General features: G+C 36.5%; 1 protein-coding gene across 6 annotated transcripts in view; it reads left to right on the forward strand.

Annotated features, from left to right (window-relative positions):
* LOC150092347 (centromere protein I-like) overlaps positions 1-13,887 on the forward strand; it is a 311,409-nt gene that overhangs the window by 256,757 nt on the left and 40,765 nt on the right. For 5 of the 6 annotated variants that reach the window (XM_090415030.1, XM_090415031.1, XM_090415034.1 and 2 more), the window contains one exon: positions 12,052-12,176. The exons of the other annotated variant lie outside the window; for it this stretch is intronic. In XM_090415030.1, coding sequence (XP_090271156.1) covers positions 12,052-12,176 — 125 coding nt within the window. The remainder of the gene's footprint in view (positions 1-12,051; positions 12,177-13,887) is intronic. 6 annotated transcript variants of the gene reach the window in all.

Genomic DNA, 13,887 nt, shown 5'->3' on the forward strand with positions numbered 1-13,887 from the left:
TAATTAAGAAATGGGCTTGCTGAGTGTAAACGTGGCCGTACCAGCCTTGAAGATCCACATGAAGGATGTCCAAAAAGCGTAACATCAGAAATCATTGATCAAGTTCACGATATGGTATTGGATGACCAGCGAGTCAAAGTGCATGAAATTGCTGAGACTATAGGCATTTAAAAAGGATGTGTAGGATATATTTTTTTTAATGAAGAATTGCATATGAATAAGCTTTGCATAGAGATGGGTGCAACGCTTGCTCACAGCAGATCAAAAATGCACTCGCACGAAAATCTCTGAACAGTGCTTAGTTCGTTTTACCAAGAATAAAACTAATTTTGGGCGTCAATTTATTACTATGGATGAAACTTAGATTCACCATTACACATCAAAATCCAAACCGCAGTCAAAACAGTAGACAGAAGCTGGTGGTTCAGCGCCAAAGAAGACAAAGTCGGTTTCATCAGCAGGAAAGGTCATGGCATCAGTGTTTTGGGATTCTAAAGGCATTTTGTTTATTAATTATCTTGAAAAGGGTAAAACAATAACCGGGGAATATTATTCCAATCTTTTAACCAGATTAGATGAAAAAATTTGTGAGAAAAGGCCTCGTTTGCAGAAGAAAAAAATCATCTTTCATCGGGACAATGCACCTGCCCACAAAAGTGCTTTGGGAAAATTAAGGGATCTGCGCTATGAATTGTTGGAATATCCACCCTATTCCCCAGATTTGGCTTCCTCTGACTTCTATCTCTTCCCAAAACTAAAATTCTTTCTCACTGGTCAGTGTTTTTCTTCAAATCAAGAGGTTATTGCAGCTGTAGAGAGGTATTTTGCAGATCTTACTGAGAACCACTACAGGGACGGGATAACGTCGCTGGAGCATCACTGAAAAAAAATGTGTTAGTCTTAATGGAGATTATATTGAAAAATAAAAATAATTTTGAAATTCGTTTTTTTTTTTCATTGTTATTCTGAGAACTTTTCACCCTCGTATGATGTACACTAAAAATTGTCTATTGAACCTCATTTTGGACTATAACTCTTTTTTTTTTTTAATTGACAAAGTTTGGTATTTATAGTGGCCAAAATTTGTTAGATGTTGATCTAATTTTATGTCATTAAGTGCCAGAGGGTGAGGTTATAGTCAAACATGTTAAGAGGTAGCAGCAAAAAAAAAAAAAAAAAAAAATGTTTTCTACTAAAATAAAGAGCCAAAAGGCTTCAATTTGGCAATGCAAAATTATAAAAATCAAGTGGATATTATTTTCAGCATTATTTCAAAGTCGAATGTAGAAACTATGAAAGTTTTGTAAAAATTAGTTGACCAGGAATACACCCACCCGGCATTTACGAGTTGCCCTAGTCGGACTACTTTAGAAAACATGGATGCTGCCCAGGCATCCATATATTCACTTTCTAATTAGTCCATTTTTGATAAGGTTTCACTGGTCTGACAGCTGTTTCGAGCTGGTTGGTTCTCATCAGAGACCAGGCAGAAATCTTAAGAGAGCGAAAACTCTCTTTCAATACTAAGGAACTTGAAATGTTGGAGAGGTGTTAAGTAGTCCACACTAGGGCAACTCGTAAATGCTGGCAGGTGTATTTCCTTAAGCTCTCTGGTCAACTTATTTTTATGAAACTTTCATAGTTTCTATATTCAGCTTTGAAATAATGCTGGATCTACTATCCACTTGATTTTTATAAGTTTTAATTATTATTTATTACATAGTTTACTTTAAATTACAGGGAATCTAAGCTAGATAGAACGTATAGTCTTTGTGTAGTTTACAGTTGGGGAATTTTTACTTAAATGTAATATTTCATTATAGTTTGTAGTATTCTTCGTGCAGTGTTTAAATAATGGCTGCAGCCACAACTCAGTTTGTCAGTAGCTTATCCCCAAGTCTGCCTCATTTAAGGACTACATTTTATGGTATGCGGGTGCATATATGCATCTTGGCAGTTAGAAATGTGCCAGGTGAGAGATCAGGGAGTGCATGTCTGCATAAAATGTAAAAAATAGAAGAACTTTGTGATTTAGAAATTAGCATAATGGACCTCAGCAGCAGTACGTCAGAAACAGGTGATACCAACTGAAAGACATGAGTAGTATGATCGAGGATGAGGAAAACAAGAGGAATGTGAATGAAAATATAAAATTAGGAAGTGTAGTATGTTTGAAACATTGTGAAGTTTTCAAACATGGTGCTGATTGGGAGAATGAATGTTGAACAAGAGGTGAAAGAAGAGATTAGGTGACTGGAAACAACAAATGCAAAGCAAATCAAAGTGTTAGTGAGAGAGAGAGAGAGAGTTATGGGAATGATAAAAGGAGGGTGAGAGAATAGGAGAACCAGTAAAAGAGAGGAAATGAGACAGGTAAGTGGGGGGGGGGCAAAGAAAGAAAAGATGTTAGAAGGGAGAGAGAGTGAGGAATGCAAGTGAGCAAGGAAGAAACAGAGTGGTAAGAGGTGTGATGTGTGGAGACTTGGTAATCTATGGTGTACAAGATAGAATGCCAGAGGAGTGTTTGCCTGGAAGAACAATAGATAGTGTGACTATGACAATTAAGCAAAGTGAAAGGACGGATGATGAGATGATTGTGATAGTGGGCACGAATGACTTGAGAGGCATTGTGAATCAGGTTGCAAGAGATCTGAGGTTCATGCTTGATGTTGCACAGAAGAAGACAGTGAGTGCTGCCCAGGTATGATAATGCAGAATTGTGGAGTATGTATACAGATAGGCAGAATGTGTCAAAAGAGAGAGAGGCTTGGAGGTCATTTGAGAAATTATGTATATGCGAGGGATGTCTTGCAGTTGAATGAGGAAGGACGTAAGCATCTGGAGAGAATGTTGTTCAGAGAACAACATTCTCTCTGGTGTGGATAGGTAACATAGAATGGATGTTAGCAGAAATGGCCTCTTCTGGGAATAGTTGCTTGGGAGAAGGGATAATACATTGTGTAATGCTGAATCTAATGGAGTCTGGAGGGGATAATGACAGGTATAGAAACAGTGGCAATGCCTTGATTCTTTATACTAATGCCAGGAGTATCTGGAATAAAGGAGTTGCATTGGTGGTGCTGATAACATCAGCCTATCCGAAGATTATTGGAATCTCTGAGATATGTTTGATGGAAGATGATATACAGACAGTAATAGAAGTAGCTTGGTATAGTATTTTTTAACAGGATAGAAAGGGCAAAAACGTGGTTATGATAAGAGATGCTTTATGTCCTCTCAGAGTGGAAGACTTGGAGTGCAATGGCACTAATGTTTGAAAGCATACAGTGTAAATTAGAGGTGGGCAAGAGAAGGATATTTAGGTGGGTGTTGCTATAAGCCAGGAAGCATAGTGTGAAGAGCAGGGAGATATGTAGGCAGTTGAGCTTGGCAAGTGCAAAAAGTATGATTGTTATGGGAGATTTTAACTACAGAAGTATAAATTGGGAAGAGGAAACTGCATGTAGTATTAAGGGAATGGAATTTCTGGAATTGTTGAGGTACAAATGTCTTAGGCAACATGTAGTGGAAGGAATCAAGACTTTAAGATTTGGTCATAGCATCAGAAGATCTGATTTTAACAGAGTTGGCATTGCTGCCCCCGGTTGGAGAGAGTCACCATGTCATTTTGACTTGGACAGATGAATAGGTATGCAAAAGTATCAAAGAGAAATTAATATATGTGGAATTATAAGGCAAATGATTATAATAGTCTTAGATATCAGTTTGGAACAGTTTGATGGAGGAATGGATATCAGTTCCATGGATGGAGAAATCAGAAGGACTAGATATCATCAGTGTGTGGGAACTTATGAAGGAATATTTATTAGCAGCAATAGCAAGTTGTATACTGCAAGTGAAGAATGTAACACAGTTTAGTGTAAAGTGGATGATAATATCAGACAGGAACTGCAGGGGGGGGGGAGTTTTTAGAAGAGATATAAGGATGGAGGGGTGGAGGCAGATGCATGAAAAATATAAGGCTCAAGCCAGGAGAGTGACTGGTATGGTGAGAAAGGCAAAATTGGAATATGAGAAGAGATTGGCCCTGAGATCAAAAGAAAATCTTAAGGTATTCTTTTGTTATGTGGCCAGTAGAAGGAGAAATGATGTTGGAAGAATGACATTATATAAAAATGGGAATAGAGTGACTGATGAAAAGGACATAGTGGAGTTGTTCAATGAACACTTTATTGGAGTATTTCATCTTGGAAAAGTATGTTTTAATACTAGAGGAATAGGGCAGGTTAGAGGTTTCGAAGTGCAAGAAAAGAGTGGGTTTCAAATACTGAGTACTCTGGATGTAAATAAAGCAATAGGACTTAATGGGATTTCACCACAGGTTTTGAGAGCATGTGCTAAAGAATTGACATCTCTATTGACCTGGATTTTCAATGAATTCTGGCCATGAGAAATTTGATCAAGGAGTGGAAAGATGGTAAGATAGTGCCATTGCATAAAGGTAGCAGAATGTACATGTTAGCATTGTCAAATGAATATGTCAAACTATAGACCAGTTTGCATTTCATCAGTAGTTGTTAATATTTTGGAGAAATTAGTGAGAGATCATTTACATGTTAGGGAAATGACTGTAATGTTATTTGTGAGAATTAGCATGGATTTGTTAAGGAGTGCTCTTGTTTTAGTAATATGATTGCCTCTTTTTATAATAAAGTGACAAGAGTAGTTGATGAGGGAAAAGCATATTCTGCCTTTTTGGATTTTGCAAGGGCACTTGATAGGATACCAGTTGCAGAACAGGGGTTTAGATGTCAGGTTAGTGAACTGACTTCGGGATTGGCTCTCTGATAGCCCTGCAAGAGGATTTGAATAAACTGGACAGATGGGAAAATGAATGTAGGTGTCAGTTTAAGGCAGCTAAATGTAAAGTCTTGAAGTTTGGGATACATCGATGAGAGGCTGCATACTCTGTTGAAGGGACTATACTCTAGGAAGTGGGGAGGCAAGGAATCTGAGGGTGGTGATTGATAGAAAACTGAAATTTAGGGAACATATTGTAAAGCTGGTGAAGGTAACCCAGAGGACTGCTGCAATACTGAGAAGGATGCTGACCTGCAGAGATAAGAGCTGCCATTCCATTGGATAAAACCCTGGTCAGACAACACCTGAACTGTTGTACTCAAATTTGGTCCTCAGGATTTGTTTTGGAAAGCAGCATGCAGAGGCAGATAACAAAGTTGATATCAGTACTATACAATGTTAGTTCTGAGGATAGGCTCAGGGAATGTGGACTGCAGAGTTTGGTGGATAGAAGGAGAGGTGATATGATTGAGACTTTTAAACTCTCGAGAAGCAGTTATAGGGTTTGACACTGGGGAGTTTTTCTCATTTGGTGGAACAGGGTGGAAGGAGCAAGGACAAGGGGCCATCCCTGGAAGTTACAAAAAGAAGTTGTGAGCAAAAGGGTAAGGAGTGGTTTCTTTGCATGAAGGATAGTTGAACCGTGAAATGCATTGCCTGATAGAGTAGTCAGAGCGAGAGCACAATGGTTAGTGGGTTCGTGGAGTGGTACAATGAGTCTTGTGACTCCATGGAGGCCTGAATCATAATAATAATAATAGTACAAGTACACCACTGACACATTTCTGGCAATGGATAGTTCAGACAAAATTACGATATCCACTTAAAATTTTTGTAATCACCTGACTACTTCAGTGGGCTACCACAGATGCATTTAAGTTTTAAAAGAGGTATACCGTGAGTAGACATATCGATACAAAATTAATAACGGAAAAAACTCACGTACAAAGATTATTTAATAGTATAATTTTCGCCTGTGTGTCACAGGCATCTTCAGTACATTAAGCTCAAATTAAACAATAACTGACAATTCCAAAAAGCGCCACCTAAGTATCTGGTGTAAGATAACTAAAAAGGACCTGAACGGACATGTATAATATCATTATACATGTCCGCAAGGAGATGTGCTTTGCATTATTGGAGATACTAAGACAAAGAGTGATGAGATCTTGGTCCACCTTTACCACGAGCTGCCTCACTCCTGAAAATACTTCAGGCACAAACTTTTTTTGCTTACACTTGAATAAAGGATTAAACTAAATTTATTATAGTCTAACCAAGTGGGAAAAAACTTCCAATATGTATATTAATCCTGGTTATTTAAACTGCTTTAATTCGAAACAGACTTCATTTCTCATTCAACATACCATAATTTTACATTCTTTTCACTTCATTAATTTCTAAATAAGCTTAATAATTAGTTAGAATACAAACCATATTCCTTTTTATCATTTACATTTCTATTAATTCAAAGTTTACATTATTATGGCTGCTCAAAAAAAATCTTAATTTTCTTAGCACTCTTCATAATATTTCACACATTTTAAAGAGTGATCTCAAGTTTACAATTTTCTGCAGCAAGTTTTCACTTTTTCAGAACTTTTATATATGGAGTGTTATCTCTTAAAAAAAAAAAATTGGAAATCGGAAAATTTTTATAATGGAACTGTCATAGATTTTGCCAAAATATCGATGATATCAAGATTCTGCTGCAGAAACACAATTACTCTGTTTCTGTATGCAAGAAACATTTTCAAACCCAGTGAGGACCCCACCTTAAGGAATTTCACTGTTATTCATAAGGACAGAACTGGAGATAGTCCTGCTCATGGTGAAGTAGCTATACAAGTGGGCAATCATATTGCCTTCCAACAGATTCATCTCTCAAAACAGTAGACATTCACCTATCTGTGGAATTTCTTATTACATTATGTTCCATTTATTTACCACCAGGTTGTTAGTTAAATGAAACTTATTCTGATAACATTATTTTGCAACTGCCTGAGCTTATACTTATAGGTGACTTTAATGGGCACAACACTCTGTTGGCTAACGTCAACTCAAATGGACAAGGTCATTTCATCGAACAAATGTTTGCCAATATTGACCTCTCCCTTCTGAATAATAGGTGCGATACCTTCTGCCATATGCCTATATGCTAATATTCTGGAATAGATCTTACAATTGCTCTCCTGCCATTTTTCTACTGTTCATTTTGGATGTCAAAGAGAACATATATGGAAGCAATCATTCTCCTGTTATTTGTACTATGTCCTCACTATGTTGAAGAACAGTTCCTGTTCTCCAACACAAATGCCTATGTGGAAAATCAAACTGGCTGACTTGAATAACGAGTGTGGTAAGAAAAGCAAAAGCGGATTATGAAAGGGAATTAGCCATGGAAGCTAAAGAGAATCCCAAACAGTTTTTTCAATATGCTGCAAGCAAAAGAAAAAATGTATACGGCAGAATGATTTTCAGGAATGCCGATGGTAGGGAGGTAACCGAATCAGTTGATATAGTGGAATTACTGAGCGAGCACTTTGCAGGAGTATATCATCCAGGTGGTGATATTGCAGGAATGAAGGAACCAATAGCTTATACATTGGATGTGAATAGTCTATTACAAAACTTTAATGTGAATACATCTGTGGGATATGCCAGCTCGGATCGTACGTGAAGCAGCTAAAGAATTGTCAGTGCCTTTGACCATTTTGTTTGAGTCTCGGGTCTGGGTTAGTCCCGAGGGGTGGAAAGAGGGGAAAATAGTTCCACTTCATAAAGGCGGTTCCAAGAGTGCTGTTGCAAACTACCGACCGATCAGAATATCAGGAGTCGTTGTCAAGGTCTTGGAGAAAATAGTCAAGAGAAAAATACAGGAATGGATAGATGAAAATGGGATACTCTATGGGGGACAGCATGGTTTTGTGAAGAGTAGATCATGCCTCAGTAACTTGCTCACGTTTTATAACACAGTGACGGCTGAACTGGATAAGGGTAATGGGTTTACAGTGATACTGCTGGACCTTGCTAAGGTCTTTGACAGGATACCACATGGAATTCTAATCAGTAAACTGCAGCATATGGGGATGGATAGGAGGGTGGTTGATGGAGAGATATCAGAGAGTAGTTTATTCAAGAGTAGAGTCCAAAAGACGGCCTGTGACTAGTGGTGTGCCGCAGGACTCTGTTCTTGCACCACTACTGTTCAATTTGTTCATTAACAATATAGGAAAGGATCTGAGAGGAACTGTTCATTTGTTTGCTGATGATGCAAAGTTGGGTAGAGCAATAGTGAATGCACATGATATCACAATTTTGCAGGATGATTTGGATAGATTGGAGAACTGGGCTAAGGAGAATGGATGTCAATTTAATGTGGCAAAATGTAAGGTATAGTGAAAAGATTAGCTGCAGTATACCACATTGGTGGAACTGTACTCCAGGAGATTGATGATGCCAGAGATTTGGGAATGTTGGTGGATAAGGAGTTGAAGTTTAGGGGACACATTGCAAAAGTGGCTAAATCAGCTCATTACTTGGTTACTGAAGAATATTTTGACGATCAGAGACAAGCAAGTTATTGTTCGTCTTTATTGAGCCTTGATAAGACCCCCATCTTGACTACTGTGCCCAGATTTGAGTGCCAGGGTTTCTTCTGGATGGGGAGGAGGTGTAGTGGATCTAGAGGCGAGTGACCAAGATGATAGCAGGTCTATGGAATGAACCTTATGAGAACAGGTTGAAGATTTGTGGGTTGCAGAAATTGGTTGATAGGTGGAAAAGGGATGATATTCAAGGGACGATGAGATTGAGACATTCAAATTACTGAAGGGTTTCTATAAGATTAATTCAGAGGATATTTTTGAGAACAGGACTAGGGGCCATCCATGGAAACTGGGCAAGAGTGTGGTTAGCAAGGGTGTTAGGGCTAGGTTTTTTACTTGGAGAGTGGTGAATGAGTGGAATAAGCTGCCTGAGTCTCTTGTGGGTGCCGTGACTGTGAATGAGTTCAAGGCAAATTATGATAGATACTGTGTGAATGTTGAATAGTTGTTCTTGACAGGGCCTCCCTCGATGAGTCTAAGAACTCCTCGGAGTTGCCCGTAATAATAATAATACTAATTTAACCTAACAGTTTCTGTTGTCCAGAAAGCAATAGCTGCAATTTCGAAAACATCTCAATTTCCACTATATCCAAATCCTTAGTGGAACCCTGGGTGCCAAGCAGATCAGATCCCTACCACATCAGATCTCATTGCTTTCAAATGTGGTCAAGTCAAAGCACATTATGTTAGATGTCACAGTGAAAAGCACTCTTAGATCCAATTTACTTCATCTGTTAGTCAAACAGCAAATTCAAAAATTGTATAGGATAAAATCCAGAGAAATGAAAGGTAGATATGGAACACAGCATTTGTCTGTGTTGGATTATAATGGATGTTAACCTAAAGTCATTTTTGGATAAAATTTTGCTAGAATCTCAGCAACAGCTTTGTTATCCTTCTGAATTTTTAATATTGAAAGAACAACAAGAGAAGCAGTGGCTAAACTTTTCTACTGATGTGCTAGAGTCATGCAGTCAGCCATTCATTAAGAAAAATCTAAAAAGAGCACATCCCAGTGCAACAGGTTCTGACAACATCCATTATGAGATTTTAAAACATCTTCCATCACCTTCTTTGGATCTCCTTCTCTTACTATATAATAGAATGCTTACAGAGAACTGCTACACTTGCCATCAAGAAATACTTAGAAACATAGCAAAAAACATAAACAAACTACATAAGGATTCTGAAATAATTTTCTAGTTGATACCATCACATGTGGGATTAAAGGGAAATGAAACTGCAGATGAAGTAGCAAAAATGACTGCAACATCAAAGTGATACCATAGATTTTGATCTTTTTAAAACTACTCAAAAAAGAAATTATAAAAAGAATGATTCTCCAGGACTTGACTCACCACTGATATTCAGCAGAAAAACCAGGCGCTACCATTAACTCCAAGTTTAATCGCTATGCCACTTCCATGATCTCTTGCCTCAAGACTGACCACACAAGACCAATCAAGTTTAGCAATGGCATAAAAGTCTTCCCCAAAATCTGTAACATCAAGGAAGCATCATCACTGCATTTATTAACTTGTATGAATATTTCTAAATGTGAACTTTATAACAACCCAGAAAAGGTGCTGTATAAAATACATGAATTTGATCTCTAGAGCTGGTGTAATAATGCCATGGAATAATTTAAAAAAAAAAAAAAAAAATGCTTACAGAGAAGTTTCTGGATTCTTGGCATAGGTCTGTTGTCATTGCCATCCCAAAACTAGGAAGGGATCCAACACAAGGCAAACAGTTATCTACCTATCACTCTGACTATCTGTCTTTGTAAAAGATATTGGAGAAAATGGTTAATGCCGGACTTCTCTGGTATATAGAAAGCAGTGATCTTCTTTCCAATACACAATATGCCTTTCATGGACATACTTCAACATTGGACCATTTGGTCCAGTTAGACATGTATAAGAGAACCATTCCTGAAACAAAAACATTTGATTTCAGTATTTTTGTCATGGAAAAAACTTGTGACACAGCCTGAAAATATAGCATATTAAAAGATATCTGTTACTTGGGCATATTATCAAAAAGGTTCTGCCTTAAGTGTGACACTCTTTGCTGCCAAAGCTAAGTCAATCACTGAACAGCTTCCTGCCATAGTAGTCAATGCTCTTTATGTTGATGACTTCACAGTTCACTGCATTCCTACCATATGAGGATAATTAGAAGATGACTTCAACAGGCTATCTATTGTATCTCTCCAAGGGCGTTTAGCAGTGGGTTCAGGTTTTCTACTAGTGTGCTGATCCTCATTTAACAATGGAACAAAGTATTATTGTATATCCAAAAATAGATCCACTGTCACACCTATATCTGATTTTAATAGTTCATTTGGTATTCCATCAGTATCAGCTGCTTTTCCATTTTTTTACTTTCTTTTAGTGCTTTTTGTGTTTCACTTTTTTATTTATTGTCATTAATCTTATTTTAATTTCTCCTATTACTTGAAATGGTCTGCATATGCATCTGGTCTTGCATTGATCTTGTGTTCAATAGAGATCCTCTACATTTTCTTTGTATCATTATATGATCAATTTGATTATTTGTTTTTCCATCTGGTGTTCTCCTTGTCACTGTATGTTTTTTGCTCAAAGATAGATCCTCTTATTACTAATGCATTCATCATGCAAAAAATCCAATAACATCTCTCCATTCTCATTTGTATTTCCTATACTTTCTTTTCCCATAATGATTTCTCCACCTGTACAGTTATTTTCTGTTTCAACATTTAGATCCCCTATTACTGTAATTATATCTCTAGGATTTATATCATAAAACTCATAATTTTTCCTTTCATTTGCATTATTAGTTGGTGCAACCATCTAAGACATGCTGAGTCCTCTGATTAGGGGTTTTTAGGCACTTTTAATGCAGTCAGCCTGCCATTCCCATGGTATAGTCCTCTGAGAATAAGTGTTTTATATCTGTAGATATCTGTTAACAGGGCTGGATTGCCTTGTTTGCAAGATCTAAAACCCAGTTTCCAGGAGTGGGAAATTGCACTACAGAGGTGCTAGGGTTCATTTGGGGTTACTTTTTGGTCAGATATTTCTATCATCCTGGTTTCCATAGCAAGGCACTTTTTCTTTTTTTACAAGGATGGGTTGCTAGCCTTTTTATTTAACCCTCATCTATTTATCTAGGCTTGGGACTGGCATGACTGGTTTAATTTTATTTCATAAAACTAATTTAACTTTGATAAATAAGATTTTTAAAATGTTTTACAGTTTAATTACAATTGTTTCAAAGTATACTTTAAATTCTCTTTCTAATAAGTTTCTTTAGTACTAATGTTAAGTTAATGCGAGGGGGACATTCTACATTAAGTAACTTTTGTGCCTTGGTAGCATAATCTAATAGCACACTAGAAACATACAGAGATGTTCAGGTTCACATTTTTCTAGAAACAGAAAAATATAAAATTTGACATTAATATATTATGACATTAATTAATATAATAAATTTGACATTAATAATTTGTCATAATTCTTCCTGTGCTTTTTTCTTATCTTGTAAATTCAAATGATTTTAAGTTAAATGATATTCATGTTTACATATATGACTATTGTAACTGCAGATACTTATTTTTTTCTTAAATACATTTCAGATGTTAACAGTTAAAGAACTTTGTGGCAGCTTGAGTGTGATTATACCATCACCACCTATTGTTTATGCAGCACTTTTCTCTACAAATAGCTATGCCTTATCACAATTATGCCATTTAATAAGGAGGTAATGCTTTTCTCTATCTGTAATGTTGTTTCCATTATTATTATTACCAGAGACCTCCAAGGATGTAACATTTAACTAACACCATCAGTCATACCATTTCTTGAATTCACGTATGCTACCTGCATTCACCACTTTCAAAGTCAAACCATTCCAATCACACACCATTCTATGAGAGAGAAATCTTCTTTTTACCCATTTCTTGGCTGCATTCATTTTCAGTTTCCATGGATGTTCTTGTTCTTTCCCCAACCTCCATAAAACTGCCCTCATCTACATTCCACAGTCCCGATATCATCGTTAACACTCCCCTTTGCACTGCTTCTACTGTATGTGTATGCATCACCTCAGAAACTAGATCTACACATAGTAGGCAAAGGGAGTTCATATCAAATTCTTGTAAAGAAACAGAATGACTTTGTTATCCTTATGTGTTAATGTTTCTATCATCATTGCAGTTATCCTCTGAATTGTGTGTGCAATTTTTATTATATGGCCCCTGAATTTCAGTTTCCTAACTGCCAAACTTCCTAGATCCCTAGATTGATCAGTTTATTCTAGCTCAATCACAGGAATGTAATACACCATAGAATATCACATTACATAAAAATGCATAATATTACATTTACTGACATTGAACTGATAGCCATTTCCACATACCCACAATTCTAGCCTGTTCAAATCATTCTGAAAGTGCTGAATATGCAGCACTTTCAGAATGATTTTTTAATTATTATTTTGCGTATCTTTGCATCATCAACAAATTGATGATATTGCCATTGATGCCATATGTTCACACCCCTAATCTTTCTCAGGCCTCTCATATATCATTAATCTTCAGTCTTTGGTCAAGTGTTTTATTTGTAACCCAGCTCTCAGATTCATAAGTTAAAATTGGTTTGAACACTGTCTGGTATACAGATAATTTAGTGTTTTGACTAATTTCTCATTATAAATTTATTCAGTTGACTTTATACCATATCATACCAGCTTTGTTGATTCTGTTGTCTATTTCCATATTTAATTTATCATCTTCACTAAAAATCATGCCTAAGTAGCTGAAATGTTTTACTTGATCTATAGGTTCTCCATTCACAATGCAGTTGATATTTTCAATGTTTCTGACTATTTTCATTGTCTTTGTCTTTAAATGTGACCTTCATACCATATCTATTACAACAGTTATTCAATTTAATCATAGAATCTTGCAGACTTGTAGTGGATTTGTTTAGAAGTATAACATCATCCGCATAAAGCAAAGAGCTGACATTAACATCTCCAATTTTGAAATCAGTTTAATACCACTTTCCTTCATAATGTGATCCATATAGATAATGAATAACAGAGGGGATAATGTACATCCTTGTCTGACACCAGATTTAGCATTAAACCTCCTTCTTGTACTTCCTTCAGTTCTAAGTGCTGATTTACAACTCAAATAAAGACTAAGTATTGCTTGGTATAATGCCTGATTGACACCATATACTGAAGTGATGTGAATAGCTTTCTTTTGTCACCTAGTTATATGCCTTTTCCAGATCTACAAAACTTAAATACAGATCTTTATATTCCCATGATTTCACAACCATTTGTAGTAAAGTGAAAATCTGATCCTGTCAACCTCTGTTTGGCCTGAAATCCTGCTTGTTCTTCACCAATCTTCTCTTCCACATTCCTTTTCAACCGTTTCTCAAGTATACTTGCATAAATCTTA

Source organism: Typopeltis vanoorti, chromosome 26, assembly GCF_054136105.1.
Source record: "Typopeltis vanoorti isolate ZY-2024b chromosome 26, IOZ_Tvanoo_1.0, whole genome shotgun sequence".
Taxonomy (NCBI): Eukaryota; Metazoa; Arthropoda; class Arachnida; order Uropygi; family Thelyphonidae; genus Typopeltis; species Typopeltis vanoorti.